The 17,461-nt window shown below is 33.1% G+C and overlaps 2 protein-coding genes and 1 pseudogene across 2 annotated transcripts; all 3 read left to right on the top strand.

Moving 5' to 3' along the window:
- Positions 1-2,344: 2,344 nt before the first annotated feature.
- Positions 2,345-5,905, top strand: LOC112717087 (uncharacterized). The gene is made up of 2 exons (XM_025769189.3): positions 2,345-3,169; positions 3,254-5,905. The coding sequence occupies exons 1-2, from the start codon at positions 2,570-2,572 to the stop codon at positions 5,774-5,776; spliced, it is 3,123 nt and encodes a 1,040-aa protein (XP_025624974.2). The 5' UTR covers positions 2,345-2,569; the 3' UTR covers positions 5,777-5,905.
- Positions 5,906-6,642: 737 nt separating this feature from the next.
- On the top strand, positions 6,643-10,423 carry LOC112718080 (uncharacterized). The gene is made up of 2 exons (XM_029289451.2): positions 6,643-7,790; positions 7,898-10,423. The coding sequence occupies exons 1-2, from the start codon at positions 7,104-7,106 to the stop codon at positions 10,298-10,300; spliced, it is 3,090 nt and encodes a 1,029-aa protein (XP_029145284.1). The 5' UTR covers positions 6,643-7,103; the 3' UTR covers positions 10,301-10,423.
- A 3,138-nt stretch (positions 10,424-13,561) lies between these two features.
- On the top strand, positions 13,562-16,828 carry LOC112717089 (uncharacterized; annotated as a pseudogene).
- Positions 16,829-17,461: the final 633 nt, after the last annotated feature.

A 17,461-nucleotide genomic window follows, 5' to 3' on the forward strand; every position in this document is an offset into this window, starting at 1 on the left:
ATATATTATAAATAGATTTTGAATTTATTTATTTTTAAAAAAGACATAGGTTATTTATATTAGAGTTATACAAAATTGTATTTTCTTTTTTTTTTTCGATTTGCATTAATGACTACACTTTGTCTTTTTTTGCGGTTTTTTGTTTGTAAATAATGAAAAAAATAAATGAATGAGAATGAAAAACATATAAAAATGTTATATTAAATTTAAGAAATTTTTGACAATTAGTATAAGAGATTAAGAAATGAAGAGTAGTAAGAGTCTTAATATGTATAAGTTGTAGAATTTGAATATTTGTAACTGAAATTTTTTATAATTATTATTATTATGACACTTTTAATATATGTTTATTGCATTTAATTAGTGCTTGATGTTTCAATTGAATAATAATAGATAAGAGTTTTTTATTTTAATTTTTTTAAAATATTTTACTAATTAGTGATTGGTTGATTTTCATCTAGCAATTTTAGGTATTAACTTTTTCGGCTTGTCATTACCACTGCAAATCCTTATGCAACAAAGAGAATAAAACATGGTCAAAGAATGATAATCCATTTTAAGTAAATTGTGGAAGCAAGACTGCACATGTGGAATAACAATTTGAAAAAGAGGAACACGTAAATATAAATTGTAAAAGAAGTACTCCACATGTAAAATAACAATTTATAATTTGATGACGAAATATTGCAATCGATAGTATATAGGGAACAATAATTTTAAATGCACATTAATTTTGGTTGTAAATGTTGGACAGAACCGTTTACAAAAGAGGAATACATAAACTTGTGCTACTTGCAATGAGTTCACAATTAAAATGTTATTATTTATAACAAATAAATAGAGCTATTGAAAATGATATTAAACAATGAGAAGAGTAAACGGCAAAGTTGAAAATCTTTAGGAAGATACCCGAGACAAATTTCCTACGTTGGCGGCACTGAATGGTGACGTTGGTCTGAGACCCATAATCGAGCTCTGGAGAACCATTTACAAAAGAGGAATACATAAACTTGTGCTACTTACAATGAGTTTACAATTAAAATGTTATTATTTATAATAAATAAATAGGGCTATTGAAAATGATATTGAACAATGAGAAGAGTAAATGGCAAAGTTGAAAATCTTTAGGAAGATACCTGAGACAAATTTCCTACGTTGGCAGCGCCGAATGGTGATGTTGGTCTGAGACCCAAAATTGAGCTCTGGCAGGAAAACCGCAAGAGGAGGAATAGAGTTTGCCCTGGTTTCTGCAATTTATGCAATGCGGCTCCGTCGGAGATGGACATTGCGATGTACAATTTGTTTTGAGGAAAAAACAATGGCTCATGGGATCGGAAGAGGATGGAGAAAATAGGATGGGACCGGAAGAGGATGGAGGAAATAGGATCTTTGTACGGAGAGGTGATAAGAGGGTGAGGGTTTGAGAAAGGTAATAAGCTCTTTGGTTTTGAGAGCTTTTTGTTGGGGTAAATGTTAATTTGTGTTTTTGTTGTTTTAGAAATAAGGATTGATTTAGAAAAAGTTAATTTGTTGGTTTTTATTGTGTTTTTTAATAGTTTTTTTTGTGTTTTTTTATGTGAAATAAAAGGTGATTTGGCAAGATTTGAGTGGTGGATTCTAAAATTTTGTCAAGTAAGCGTTGGTGCTGACATGGCGTTAGTAGAATAAGAGAAATAACTTAGAAGCAATGTGTGTAAACCTATGTACCTACTTTTATATATTAAGAATAGATGTGTGTATTTAAAATACTTACTAATTAAAAAGTGAGAAAATTAAGACAAGTATAAAAAATATTTAAAATCTACAATCTAATAAAATGTTTTAATTTGTAAGCTAAGAGTATAGAAATTGCCAAATAGGACACTAACTTCACTCTTTTGAGTTACATTTGGCCACCCTGAAATAATTAACTACTTAACTACAACCAAATATTGAGAAAAGAAAAAGAAAAAGAAAAGAATCTATATATATGTATATATATCACTTGAAATACTTAATTAGAAAAAAAATTATCATTCTATTTTATTTTGATAATGGTTAAGTAGTTGATTATTTTCAATTTTCCAAACAATATTTGGGTTCTAATAAAAATAATTTTGAGCTAATATTTATGAATTTTTCATATATTATCTCTCGCTAGTTTATACATAATTTTCATACATTAATGAGAGAGTGGCATGGAATCCATATCTGATTGCTACATGCTTTGTTTTGCAGTGTTTATGAAGGAAGGAAAAAATGCATATCATGCCATAAACATCTACATATTGATTTAATGAGTGACAAGGATATAACAAAGAATTAGACCAAATTAATACATTTTTTTCCATGCGTATTTGGTACTCCTGGAATGATTAGAAACTGAGAGAGAATAGCTCTAAGACTTTTAAGATAAGCATTGGAGACTGAAACTTTACCACACATACTCAAGACTCTTGGAACGTAAAGGTTGGTTTGATTGATTATTTCATTATCATGATTATGTATATATAATGTGGTTGAGTGAGTGGAGTGAAAGCCATTAACAAATTAAATATCATCAATTATATCTATTTATATTCCACTGAAAATGGGAATCAGATACCAAAATGTTGCTGCATGCTCAACAATGGTACTTGTGATGGTAATGGCTGAAATTGCAGGCATTTGTGCAAATTCAAGTACTACTCTGCACTCTCCATGTCTTGAAAGAGAGAGGCAAGCTCTTGTGAAGTTCAAAGCATCCCTGACTGATTCATCAAACATGCTTTCCTCATGGCATGGCGATGACTGCTGCCGATGGAAAGGGATCGGTTGTGATAATGTTACTGGTCATGTTGTCATGCTTGATCTCGCCTCTCCTTACGATCAATATTTAGAAGCTGGGAATGTTAATTCATCGCTGCTGGAACTGGAATACCTGACTCATTTGGACTTGAGTGGAAATGACTTCTATTGGAGTCCCATACCCGTGTTCATTGGTTGTATGCAACGCCTGAGGTATTTGTCCCTCTCTTATGCTGGTTTTGGCGGGAGAATACCCAACAATCTTGGAAATCTCACCAACCTCCACTTTCTTGATCTGAGTGGGAATGAATTTTCACGAGACAGCAACATCAATTGGATTTCTCAACTGTCATTGCTGGAGCACCTCGACATGATGGGCTCTTTTATTTACAATGAGTCTCAGGTATTGGTCCTAACTTATTACTTGGATAGTTGGATGGTTAATAATTCATGGACTTGACAAAGTTGCTTCTTCTTCCTCGCTCAGGTTAATAATATTATTAATCTCACCATCAGTGCTCCTAATCTTCACTTCCTAAGTCTTGCCTACAATAGACTTATTGTGTCAAATTTGGATGCTTTACAAAACATGACATCTCTTGTGCATCTTGATCTTAGTTGGAACAATCTTACTTCACTTTCATCTTGGTTTGGCAACTTCAAGAAACTTGAGTATCTTGATCTTTCAAGGTGTGGGCTTCATGGCCCAATTCCAAATGCTTTCCAAAATGCAACTTCCATTGAATTTTTGGACCTTTTTCGGAACAATTTTGACTCTCTTCCATCCTGGTTTCACAAGTTTGAGAAACTCAAGTATCTTTCCCTCTCATCTAATAACTTCCAAGGTAAAATTCCCGTTGCTTTACAAAATATAACTAGCATCGAGTCCCTTGACCTTTCTAGCAACTCTTTTACTTCAGTTCCATCTTGGTTTATTGAGTTAAAGAAACTTGTCTACCTCGATCTTTCATTTAATAAATTAACATCTATGGAATGTTTCATTTCATCCATTTTGAAAAATATGTGTCACCTGAAAATATTAAATATAGGACGAAACAAACTCCGAAAAGAATTCATTGGAAACAGTGATTTGTCTACCTGCATTAGACATGATTTGGAGAATCTTTATTTGTGGGAAAATGAATTTAACGATCATTTGCCATCTTGGTTAGGACAACTTAAAAATCTAGGCAACCTTGATCTCGAAGATAATTTTTTTTATGGTCCCATTCCCTCTTCTTTTGGAAAATTACTGAAATTGAAAATTTTAGATCTATCCAACAACAAGTTAGAAGAGGACCTTCCTGATTTTATGGGACAACTTGTAAATTTACAGTGGGTTGATCTTTCAAATAATTCATTTAATGGAACGATTACTCAAAATCTTGAGCAGCTTGTAAATTTACAACATTTTGATGTCTCAAATAATTATTTAAAAGGAATCATCCCTACAAGTCTTAACCAGCTTGTAAATCTTAATTGGCTTGATCTTTCAAGGAATAAACTAGATGGGAGAATTTGTATTGATTTTCAAAAACTTGTGAATCTATCATACCTGGATCTGTCTTCAAACAATTTGAATGGACCCATTACAGTGGAAGAAAGCAGGCTTTTGGTTCTCTCAGAAATGTCGTATTTGAATCTCTCAAATAATCAAATCAGCGGCTCACTTCCTGAACATATTGGTCATATAATGCCCAATTTGGGGTACTTGATTCTTGGAAATAACCTCATAAATGGTTCAATTCCAAAATCATTGTGCCAAGTTTATTATTTGAGTATCCTTGATCTTTCAAAGAACAGACTATCTGGTAAAATTCCCAATTGTTGGAAAGATAACAAAGCATGGGAAGAAATAAATTTGTCATCCAACAAACTCTCAGGGGCTGTTCCAAGCTCATTTGGGAATCTTTCCTCTCTCTCATGGTTGCATTTGAACAATAACAGCCTTCATGGAGAGTTTCTAGCGTCTGTCAGAAACTTGAGGAAGTTGTTAATCATGGATCTCGGAGAGAATCAACTTTCTGGTACCATCCCATCATGGAGTGCCAACACATTTTCATCACTACAAATCCTAAGATTGCGGCAAAACATGTTGAATGGTAGCATTCCTTCACAGTTATGCAAATTATCATCACTTAAAATTCTGGACCTTTCTCGCAACAATTTAAATGGTTCAATACCTCACTGCATAGGCAATCTTCCAGGAATGACTCTTGAGGTTCCCACTTTGCCTCCTACTTCACTTTATGCTGTTCAGTGCAATTTTAGTAGTTATTATAGTTCTTGCAATCGTTCTTTGTCTCATATAAATGGTTGGCAAACTGAGGATGTCATAGAAGACATCAAAGGAAGAGAACTTGACTATATAAAAATCTTGAAGCTTGTAGTCATGATGGACTTGTCCGAGAATAATTTGGTTGGCTCCATTCCTAAAGGAATAACATTGCTCAATGGTTTGCATAGCTTGAATCTATCAAACAATCATTTGATCGGAAAGATCCCTAACATGATAGGGAATATGACATCACTTGAATCCTTTGATGTTTCAACTAACCAACTCTCAGGCACAATTCCAAGCAGCATGTCAGCTTTAACATCACTAAGTCATTTAAACTTGTCACACAATAACTTCTCTGGACCAGTTCCCACAGATAACCAGTTTTTAACTTATGATCCATCCAGTTATGCTGACAACCCATATCTCTGTGGATTTCTTCTACCCAACAAATGTGGTTATTCACATCAAGTTAATGGGACCACTGAATTTGAAGATGAAGACAGCAACTTAGATAAGTTGGAAAAGTGGTTGTTCTACTTTGTCATTGTAATTGGCTTTGCAACTGGATTTTGGGGAGTTATTGGGACTTTGTGGTTCAAGAAAAATTGGAGGCATGCTTACTTCAGATGGGTGGAAGATTTAGCCGACACGATCTATGTCACAACCGCAATAAGAATGGCAAAATTGAAGAAGTGGATGATGATGATGAGAAACCGTGTTGTTGTTTGATCGTGTGTGTGTTTTTATTTTTATTTTGAAGAATCAAACATGGTAATAAATTTAGGAAAATGAAACATGTTTGATGTATATGTATGTATATGAACGAATTTGAAATATAGATTGTCATTTGATGTTTAATCTCCTGAAAGAGCCTCTGCATAAAACAGAACAACATATGTAACAAAGTCATTAAACAATAAGTCATTAAACAGTATATTTAAATTTAATAAATTATAGGTTCTTAGAACTTTATCAAATTTTCAATAAAAATCTCTATAGCTTAAAAGTTTATAATTAACTTCTCATGTTAGATAAAAAAATTTTTCGATTAGATTCCTAATATTTAACAACAGGTGTTGTTAAAAAGAAAAAGAAACATTCTTAGAAGAAGAACATAAAATCAGTATGAGAAATGCAAAAATGTGTAATGACTAAATCATGCATATGCTTCATGTCCAGTTTTTATAAGACTATTAATCTGTATATGGGAATATGCATATTTCTACACGTATATATCATAATAAATTCATTTAGTTGTGCGTTACCAAAGCTAATTTATCATCCATGTTTGATTTCATGATTTGTATGATTATCATTGTTGTTTATATATTTAAAAGTGAAAGCATTGGTTTACCTCAATTTAATTTGGTCCATCCAAAATGCTCCTTCTATGTTATTATTCATGCTAATTTAACAATTTAATAAAATTTTATGTATCAATTTTCATATTTTTTCCCCTTTCATTATTTGGTGCTTGCATTGGCTATGTGTATCTTGAAGAAATGCTACTTTCAATTTGATCTGTTCGCATTGACACATCTCAATCTGATAAGATCGTGTTCTATATGTATTTTATATTGAGAATAATATCTGTTAAATAAAAGTGAAATGATTAGTTTGAGAAAAACACAAGGATGAAATAAAAAGGAATCGGAAATAAGCATTGAGTGTTGTTGGCGTAAGAAAAGGGGATAGAGTCAATGAGTCGTTGGGTTAAATGAAAAGAAAGAGGGACATCCATCTCAGATTGGTACACATATTTTTCCAACACGTATTTGTTACTCCACCAATAATTGCAAACTCACAGAGACTTGTTCAAAGTAGCCTCAAAGATTTGGAGACAGGGACCGAACCACACATGCAAGAGTTGACTCTTGGTCTTGGAACATAAAGGTTGGGTTCATTTATCCATTGTGCTTCTTCCAAGAAAGTAACAATTATTATTCATTCACTTGTTCATGATCAGTATGTATATATATAATGTGATTGAGAGAGTCGAGTGAAAGGCAGAAACAAATCAGATATCATCAATAATATCTATTATATTCCACTGAAAATGAGAGTTAGATACCAAAGTGTTACTGCATGCGCAGTATTAGTACTTGTGGCGGTGGTTGTTGAAATTGCAGAGTTATGCATTTGTGCAAATTCAACGACTCTCCTCCACCCTCAGTGTCTTGAACGAGAGAGGCAAGCTCTTGTGAAGTTCAAAGCATCCCTGACTGATTCATCAAACTTGCTTTCCTCCTGGCATGGCCATGACTGCTGTCAATGGGAAGGGATCGGTTGCGACAATGTAACCGGCCACGTTGTCATGCTTGATCTCGCCTCTCCTTATGAGAAATGCAGGAGATCCGTGCCACAAATTGAATACATGTCGGAAGAATATGGTGAGTTGTTATCAAGTGAATGTAGCCCTTTCAGCGATCAATATTTGGAAGCTACGAATGTTAATTCGTCCCTACTGGAACTGGAATATTTGACTCATTTGGACTTGAGTGGAAATGACTTCTATTGGAGTCCCATACCGATGTTCATTGGTTCTATGCAACGCCTCAGGTATTTGTCCCTCTCTGGCGCTGGTTTTGAGGGGAGAATACCCAGCAATCTTGGAAATCTCACCAACCTCCATTTTCTTGATCTGAGTCGGAATGGATATTCACCAGACAGCAACATCAATTGGATTTCTCAACTGCCATTGCTGGAACACCTCGACATGAGCTGGGCTTACAATACATTTCAGGTATTTAAACATGCTTCCGTTATCTCTATCTGTTGTCCTAACTTATTACTTGGATGGTTAATAATTTGTGGACTTGACAAAGCTGCTTCTTGCTCTTCCTCGCTCAGGTTAATAATATTAATGTCACCGTCAGTGCTCCTAAACTTCAATTCCTAAGTCTTGCCTACAATAGACTTAATGTGTCAAATTTGGATGCTTTCCAAAATGCAACTTCTATTGAATTTTTGGATCTTTCTTGGAACAATTTTGACTCTCTTCCATCCTGGTTTCACAAGTTTGAGAAACTCAAGTATCTTTTTCTTTCATCTAATAACTTCCAAGGTACAATTCCGGATGCTTTACAAAATATGACTAGCATTGAGGTCCTTGACCTTTCTGACAACTCTTTCACTTCAATTCCATCTTGGTTTGTTGAGTTAAAGAAACTTGTCTATCTCAGTCTTTCAAGTAATAAATTAACATCCATGGAATGTTCCATTTCATCCATTTTAAAAAATATGTGTCACCTGAAAAGTCTATATATAGCAGGAAACAAACTCCAAAAAGAATCCATTGGAAACAATGATTTGTCTACCTGCATTAGACATGATTTAGAGAATCTTGACTTGAGTAAAAATGAATTTAACGATCATTTGCCATCTTGGTTAGGACAACTTGAAAATCTAGTCAACCTTGATCGCCAAGAAAATTTTTTCTATGGTCCCATTCCCTCTTCTTTTGGAAAATTACTGAAATTGAAAAATTTATATCTATCCAACAACAAGTTAGAAGGGGGCTTTCCTGATTTCATGGGACAACTTGTAAATTTACATGTCGTCGATCTTTCAAATAATTCATTTAATGGAACAATTACCCAAAATCTTGAGCAACTTGTAAATTTACAACATTTTGATGTCTCAAAAAATTATCTAACAGGATCCATTCCTTCGAGTCTTGGTCAACTTATAAATCTAACTAAACTTGATTTGTCAATTAATTTTTTAAAAGGAATCATCCCTACAAGTATTAACCAGCTTGTAAATCTTAATAGGCTTGATCTTTCAAGGAATAAACTAGATGGGAAAATTTGTATTGATTTTCAAAAACTTGTGCATCTATCATACCTGGATCTGTCTTCAAACAAGTTGGATGGAACCATTACAATGAAAGAAAGTCAGCCTATGATTATCTCAAAAATGTTGTATTTGAATCTCTCTCATAATCAAATCAGTGGTTCACTTCCTGAACATATTGGTCATATAATGCCCAATTTGGTGAACTTGCGTCTTGGAAATAACCTCATAAATGGTTCAATTCCCAATTCGTTGTGCCAAAATGATCAGCTGGGAATCCTTGACCTTTCAAACAACAGATTATTTGGTGAAATTCCAAATTGTTGGAAGGATAACAAAGCATGGGAAGAAATAAATTTGTCATTCAATGAACTCTCTGGAGCTTTTCCGAGCTCATTTGGGAATCTTTCCACCCTGTCATGGTTGCATTTGAACAACAACAACCTTCAAGGGGAGTTTCTAGTGTCTGTGATAAGTTTGCCATCGTTGATCATTATGGATCTCGGAGAGAATAAACTTTCTGGCACTATCCCATCATGGATTGCAAAATCATTTTCTTCACTGCAAATTCTAAGATTGCAGCAAAACATGTTAAGTGGTAGCATTCCTTCACAGATATGCAAACTAATAATGCTACAAATTCTGGACCTTTCCCAAAACAATTTACACGGTTCAATACCTTCATGCATAGGCAATCTTCCAGGAATGATTCAGAACCCATCCCTCACAGCATTGGGTCCCACTTTCCGTGATTCTCCGCCGGTGGCTGTGGCTTCAACTGATGAGTGGCAAGCTGAGGAAGTCGTTGAATTCATGAAAGGAAGAGAACTTGACTATAAAAAGATCTTGGATCTTGTAGTCATCATGGACTTGTCCAAGAATAATTTGGTTGGCTCCATTCCAAAAGGAATTACATCACTTGACGGATTGCATGGCTTGAATCTATCAAACAATCATTTGATTGGGAATATGAAATCACTTGAATCCTTTGACGTTTCAAGCAACCAACTCTCAGGCACAATTCCAAGCAGCATGTCAGCTTTAACATCACTAAGTCATTTAAACTTGTCACACAATAACTTCTCTGGACCAATTCCCACAGATAACCAGTTTTTAACTTATGATCCATCCAGTTATGCTAACAACCCATATCTCTGTGGATTTCTTCTACCCAACAAATGTGGTTATTCACATCAAGTTAATGGGACCACTGAATTTGAAGATGAAGACAGCAACTTAGATAAGTTGGAAAAGTGGTTGTTCTACTTTGTCATTGTAATTGGCTTTGCAACTGGGTTTTGGGGAGTTATGGGGACTTTGTGGTTCAAGAAAACTTGGAGGCATGCTTACTTCAGATGGGTGGAAGATTTAGCCGACACGATCTATGTCACAACTGCAATAAGAATGGCAAAATTGAAGAAGTGGATGACGATGATGAGAAACCGTGTTGTTGTTTGATCATGTGTGTGTTTTTATTTTTATTTTGAAGAATCAAACGTAGCAATAAATTAAGGAAAGTGAAACATGTTTGATGTATGGATATGTACGAATTTTTAGTAGAGATTGCCATTTGATGTTTAATCTCCTGAGGAGCCTCTGCATAAAAAGAACAACATAGCTAATAACAAAGTCATTAAAGAAAAATTGAAATAAATAGTATAGATATAGATTCATGATGTAAAAGTAAAAAAAATTGGAGACAATTCAACGAATTGCAGCAAAAAACATATATTCTTAATATATAAAAGTAGATACATAAGCATGCATCACATTATTTTTGAGACATTTTTTTTTTCCTACTATTGCCATGTCAGCAATATTGCTTACTTGGCACAACTTTAGAATCAACCACTTAATTCTTGCTAAATCAACTATTATTTTCAAATCAGCAAAAAAATAAAATATACAAATAAAAAACTAAAAAATAGAATCCAATAAATTTGTAACCTCCAAATATATTGAATTCATATTTCTATATTTATTATATCTTACCGTTATAAACAATACAATAAATTTATAATCGCAACAATTAATTTATAAATTAAAAGTTTAAAAAATAAAAATTATATTTTATTTTTATAATTATGTTTATTATAATCATTTTAATTTTTACCAATGAATTATACCTCACATGGCATAATCTCCCATATTGGTCACGAATTCAAGTCTTTATCTTTGGTAACAAAAAAATAATCATTTTAATTTTTAGAAGTAGCACTAGGTACAAAGAACTATTATTGTAGTTTTTACTTATTATTAAAAACAAATTCTATTTTATTTTACCAATATAAATTTTAAAAAAAATATTTGAAAACTAAAAAAAAAACAAATTTATTAAAAGAGTATCATAACGAAACCAAAAAATATATGATATTAGACATACATTTTTATATTAGATAAATTCGTAGTATATAAGATACATCATGCATGCATGTTTATCTCAAAACACTAATTAACTATTTTCTCTTTTTTTTTACTAAAAATATTTAACTTTTAGCTTTTGTTGCGTATATTTGTACATATAAGATGCATCATGCATGGATACAAATCTAAATATATAATTATTACAATAATTATGTTGATCGCAACTCCATAAATTTATAAGATGCATCATGCATGGATACAAATCTAAATATATAATTATTACAATAATTATGTTGACCGCAACTCCATAAATTTAGGCCATTGACTATGTCAATTGCATTGCCAATTTTAGAATAATTATTATTTGGTTAGAATCAACCACTCAATTCTTGCCAAATCAACTATTATTTTTAAATTAGCAAAAAAAAATATACAAATAAAAAACTAAAAAATAGAATCCAATAAATTTGTAACCTCCAAATACATTGAATTCATATTCCTATATTTATTATATCTTACCGTTATAAACAATATAATAAATTTATAACCGCAACAATTAATTTATTAATTTTTATAAATAACTCACTAAAGGTAATAAACATCCATATTACAAATGTCATAATAATATTATTAATCATAATAAATTTTATGTTATACGTATTTAAATTCCATACCATTTAAACTACATATATAAGTCTCTTATCACTATTCCTTTACATAACATCAAATTTAACACAAAAAATTTATTTTCGAACTGCACATCTCAAACTTACTCAATAGAACATCATTCTTTCAGAGCAGAACGATTACAAATCGAATAACTATCCAAGATCTAATGGCCATGCAATGAGAATCTGATGATTAGGTATGACAAAAAAAAATCACAACATGCATCGTACATTCATACTTACTCAAATACCATATACCTAATGATAACATAAATTGAATATTGAAATAGGAAAAGATCTTCACAATTTTAGCAACTATAAACGAAATTGATGACAAATTAGGATGGAACTATGTTAAATGTAAAAAGTGTCAAAAGAAAGCATATAAAAAAAAACAACTTCATTTGCGGCACATGTAATCAAACACCACAATATCCAACAATAAGGTAACTCTATATACTTTTCATAATCTCATCTATCAAATTATTAGTTGCTAGCCCAATATTATTTTAGGTTCAGAATTCAATTAAAGGTTTTAGATCAAAGTGTTACAATAACTTTTGTACTATTTGATGGCGATGCAAAAAAACTTATTGGGCACAACTGCTTCAAATCTAATGACATTTCAGAAAAATAATGACATTGAAGCACCACCCCATCAAGAGATTAAGGAGAAAGAAAACTATACAAATTCAAGACACATCTTCGGAAGAAGAATATACATACAAAGATGGAACCAAATAACACAATAAAAAGTGCATCAAACTCAACAATTCATAAAGAACTCTTCGCAAGAACCTACGACAAAAAGAAGAAAGCACAAACTCTAACAACCAACAAAAAAAAAGGAGGACGAGCGCCACATAAGATGACTAAGTCCATCAACTAAAACAAATGCAAAAATCAAACCACCAAATAAAAATGTCACTTTGTACGACTCCAACATCCAAATCTTTTGTACTACAAATTATTTAAAATAAAACATCTTTTATATTTAACTTCAATTTACACATATTTAATTTATTTCTACAAAACACAACAATTTTTAATATTTATTATATATTATCATTAATTTATCGTCCGCACATCGCGCAGGTCTCATTTTAGTAATAATAATAACAACAACAACACAAAAATACAAGAAATTTGGTATATTATATGAAGAAATATGATTTACTATATCATGAGTATTAAATAATTGCTTTTAATATAATAATAAATTTACGTTCATTATTTTTGTTGCATTATTAAGTATAGAATCTTGTACACAATCCAAAACTTCTCTTGATTACTTTCAATTTTGCAAATGATATTTGAGTTCTAATATAAATAATTTTGAGCTAATATTTATGAATTTTTCATATACTATCTCTCGCTAGTTTATATATAATTTTCATACATTAATGAGAGAGTGGCATGGAATCCATATCTGATTGCTACATGCTTTGTTTTGCAGTGTTTATGAAGGAAGGAAAAAATGCATATCATGCCATAAACATCTACATATTGATTTAAAGAGTGACAAGGATATAACAAAGAATTAGAGCAAATTGATACATTTTTTTCCATGCGTATTTGGTACTCCTGGAATAATTAGAAACTGAGAGAGAGAATCGCTCAAAGACTTTTAAGATAAGCATTGGAGACTAAAACTTTACCACACATACTCAAGACTCTTGGAACGTAAAGGTTGGTTTGATTCATTATTCCATTATCATGATTATGTATATATAATGTGGTTGAGTGAGTGGAGTGAAAGCCATTCACAAATTAAATATAATCAATAATATGTTTTATTATATTCCACTGAAAATGGGAATTGGATACCAAAATGTTGCTGCATGCGCAGTACTGGTACTTGTGATGGTAATGGCTGAAATTGCAGGCATTTGTGCAAATTCAAGTACTCTCCTCCACTCTCCGTGTCTTGAAAGAGAGAGGCAAGCTCTTGTGAAGTTCAAAGCATCCCTGAATGATTCATCAAACTTGCTTTCCTCATGGCATGGCCATGACTGCTGCCGATGGGAAGGGATCGGTTGTGATAATGTTACTGGTCATGTTGTCATGCTTGATCTCGCCACTCCTTTTGCGAAATGCTGGAGACCTATGTGGGAAGGAGAATATTGGTTAAGAATTGATGATAATGACAACTGTGACCTTTTATACAATCAGTATTTAGAAGCTCGGAATGTTAATTCGTCCCTACTGGAACTGGAATACTTGACTCATTTGGACTTGAGGGGAAATCGTTTCCATTCGAGTCCCATACCGATGTTCATTGGTTCTATGCAACGCCTCAGGTATTTGTCCCTCTCTGCTGCTGGTTTTGGAGGGAGAATACCCAGCAATCTTGGAAATCTCACCAACCTCCACTTTCTTGATCTGAGTCGGAATGAATTTTCACCAGACAGCAACATCAATTGGATTTCTCATCTGTCATTGCTGGAGCACCTCAACATGATGGGCTCTTTTATTTACAATAAGTCTCAGGTATTTGTCCTAACTTATTACTTGGATAGTTGGATGGTTAATAATTCATGGACTTGACAAAGTTGCTTCTTCTTCCTCCCTCAGGTTAATATTATTAATCTCACCATCACTGCTCCTAATCTTCACTTCCTAAGTCTTGCCGACAATGGACTTAGTGTGTCTAATTTGGATGCTTTACAAAACATGACATCTCTTGTGCATCTTGATCTTAGTGGGAACAATCTTACTTCAGTTTCATCTTGGTTTGGCAACTTCAAGAAACTTGAGTATCTTGATCTGTCATGGTGTGGGCTTCATGGCCCAATTTCAAATGCTTTTCAAAATGACAACTCTCTTACTTCATTGAGTCCCTTGACCTTTATGACAACTCTCTTACTTCAGTTCCATCTTGGTTTATTGAGTTAAAGAAACTTGTCTACCTCAATCTTTCAATTAATAAATTAACATCTATGGAATGTTCCATTTCATCCATTTTGAAAAATATGTGTCACCTGAAAACATTAGTTATAGGAGGAAACAAACTCCGAAAAGAATTCATTGGAAACAGTGATTTGTCTACCTGCATTAGACATGATTTAGAGAATCTTTATTTGTGGGAAAATGAATTTAACGATCATTTGCCATCTTGGTTAGGACAACTTAAAAATCTAGGCAACCTTGATCTCGAAGATAATTTTTTTTATGGTCCCATTCCCTCTTCTTTTGGAAAATTACTGAAATTGAAAAATTTATATCTATCCAACAACCTTATAAATCTAAATAATCTTGATTTGTCAAATAATAATTTAAAAGGAATCATCCCTATAAATTTTAACCAACTTGTAAATCTGCGTACACTTGATCTTTCAAGGAATAAACTAGATGGGAGAATTTGTATTGATTTTCAAAAACTTGTGAATCTATCATACCTGGATCTGTCTTCAAACAATTTGTATGGAACCATCACAGTGGAAGAAAGTCATCCTTTTATTATCTCAGAAATGTGGTATTTGAATCTCTCAAATAATCAAATCAGTGGCTCACTTCCTGAACATATTGGTCATATAATGCCCAATTTGTGGTCCTTGATTCTTGGAAATAACCTCATAAATGGTTCAATTCCAAAATCACTGTGCCAAGTTGATGATTTGAGAATCCTTGATCTTTCAAAGAACAGACTATCTGGTAAAATCCCCAATTGTTGGAAAGATAACAAAGTATGGGAAGAAATAAATTTGTCATCCAACAAACTCTCAGGGGCTGTTCCAAGCTCATTTGGGAATCTTTCCTCTTTGTCATGGTTGCATTTGAACAATAACAGCCTTCATGGAGAGTTTCTAGCATCTGTGAGAAATTTGTCACAGTTGTTGATTATGGATCTTGGAGAGAATCAACTTTCTGGCACCATCTCATCATGGAGTGCTAACACATTTTCTTCACTACAAATTCTAAGATTGCGGCAAAACCTGCTGAGTGGTAGCATTCCTTTACAGATATGTGAACTATCATCCATTAAAATCTTGGACCTTTCTCGCAACAATTTAAATGGTTCAATACCTCAGTGCATAGGCAATCTTCGAGGAATGACTCTTGAGGCTCCCACTTTGTCTCCTACTTCATCTATTGCTCAAGGTCCTTCTCTTCAAACAGAATCTGATTGGCAAACGGAGGATGTCATCGAAGTCATAAAAGGAAGAGAACTTGACTACATAAGAATCTTGAAGCTTGTAGTCATCATGGATTTGTCCCAGAATAATTTGGTTGGCTCCATTCCAAAAGGAATAACATTGCTCAATGGTTTGCATAGCTTGAATCTATCAAACAATCATTTGATCGGAAAGATCCCCAACATGATAGGGGATATGAGATCACTTGAATCCTTTGATGTTTCAAGTAACCAACTCTCAGGCACAATTCCAAGCAGCATGTCAGCTTTAACATCACTCAGTCATTTAAACTTGTCACACAATAACTTCTCTGGACCAGTTCCCACAGATAACCAGTTTTTAACTTATGATCCATCCAGTTATGCTGACAACCCATATCTCTGTGGATTTCTTCTACCCAACAAATGTGGTTATTCACATCAAGTTAATGGGACCACTGAATTTGAAGATGAAGACAGCAACTTAGATAAGTTGGAAAAGTGGTTGTTCTACTTTGTCATTGTAATTGGCTTTGCAACTGGATTTTGGGGAGTTATTGGGACTTTGTGGTTCAAGAAAAATTGGAGGCATGCTTACTTCAGATGGGTGGAAGATTTAGCCGACAGAATCTATGTCACAACCGCAATAAGAATGGCAAAATTGAAGAAGTGGATGATGATGATGAGAAACCGTGTTGTTGTTTGATCATGTGTATGTTTTTATTTTTATTTGAAGAATCAAAAGTGGTAATAAATTAAGGAAAGTGAATGATGTTTGATGCATGTATGAATGTATGTGTTTGCATGAATTTGTAATAGAGATTGTCAATTGATGTTTAATCTCCTGAAGAACCTCAGCATAAAACAGAACAACATATCTAACAAAGTTATAAATTGAAGTTGAGTTAATAGCTCCCTTATGCAATTCACCTCTTTTGATGCACCAATTTTCTTAAATTCATTTTGATGTAATTTTCTCTGAACCTTGATTCAATGCAGCAGTAACAATACCACAACTGTTATGTAATTTTACACTTCATTTGTGGTTCAATATACTTCCTGGTTACAGAGGGCAGAGTCTATTGATTCAATTTTGTTAGCATTCATTCTATAACAAATAATGTGCAACGGAACACACACCTGATGACTAATCGAATAAGAAGTTCTTATATATCATGTAATTAAAAATAATAATATGAAAAAAAAAATCAATTCTCTAGCAATATATTATAACATTCTGCATGGTTTAGTCTTGATGACAGTAAATTATTTGAGTCAATTAAAACACTAATTCTCAGTTGATTGAACCTAACAAAGAAGCAATGAGACCTCTTTCTCGGTTCATCACAATCAGTTTGTCATGACCCGAACCAAGCCATTACTGGCGCTCAAGGGACAAGTCCCTCAGCAAGCCAAACGACCAAATTTTCAGAAAAACGGACAGAATCTCCTCTGTTTCTAGGACCTTACCAA

The sequence above is a fragment of the Arachis hypogaea genome, chromosome 10 (genome assembly GCF_003086295.3).
Source record: "Arachis hypogaea cultivar Tifrunner chromosome 10, arahy.Tifrunner.gnm2.J5K5, whole genome shotgun sequence".
In the NCBI taxonomy this organism is placed as follows: domain Eukaryota; kingdom Viridiplantae; phylum Streptophyta; class Magnoliopsida; order Fabales; family Fabaceae; genus Arachis; species Arachis hypogaea.

Excerpts from the sequence above, each read along its gene's own strand:
- LOC112717087 (XM_025769189.3), top strand. The coding sequence starts at position 2,570 with ATGGGAATCAGATACCAAAATGTTGCTGCATGCTCAACAATGGTACTT. Across the intron at positions 3,170-3,253 it reads TTATTTACAATGAGTCTCAG|GTTAATAATATTATTAATCT; the intron begins GTATTGGTCCTA and ends TTCCTCGCTCAG.
- LOC112718080 (XM_029289451.2), top strand. The coding sequence starts at position 7,104 with ATGAGAGTTAGATACCAAAGTGTTACTGCATGCGCAGTATTAGTACTT. Across the intron at positions 7,791-7,897 it reads GGGCTTACAATACATTTCAG|GTTAATAATATTAATGTCAC; the intron begins GTATTTAAACAT and ends TTCCTCGCTCAG.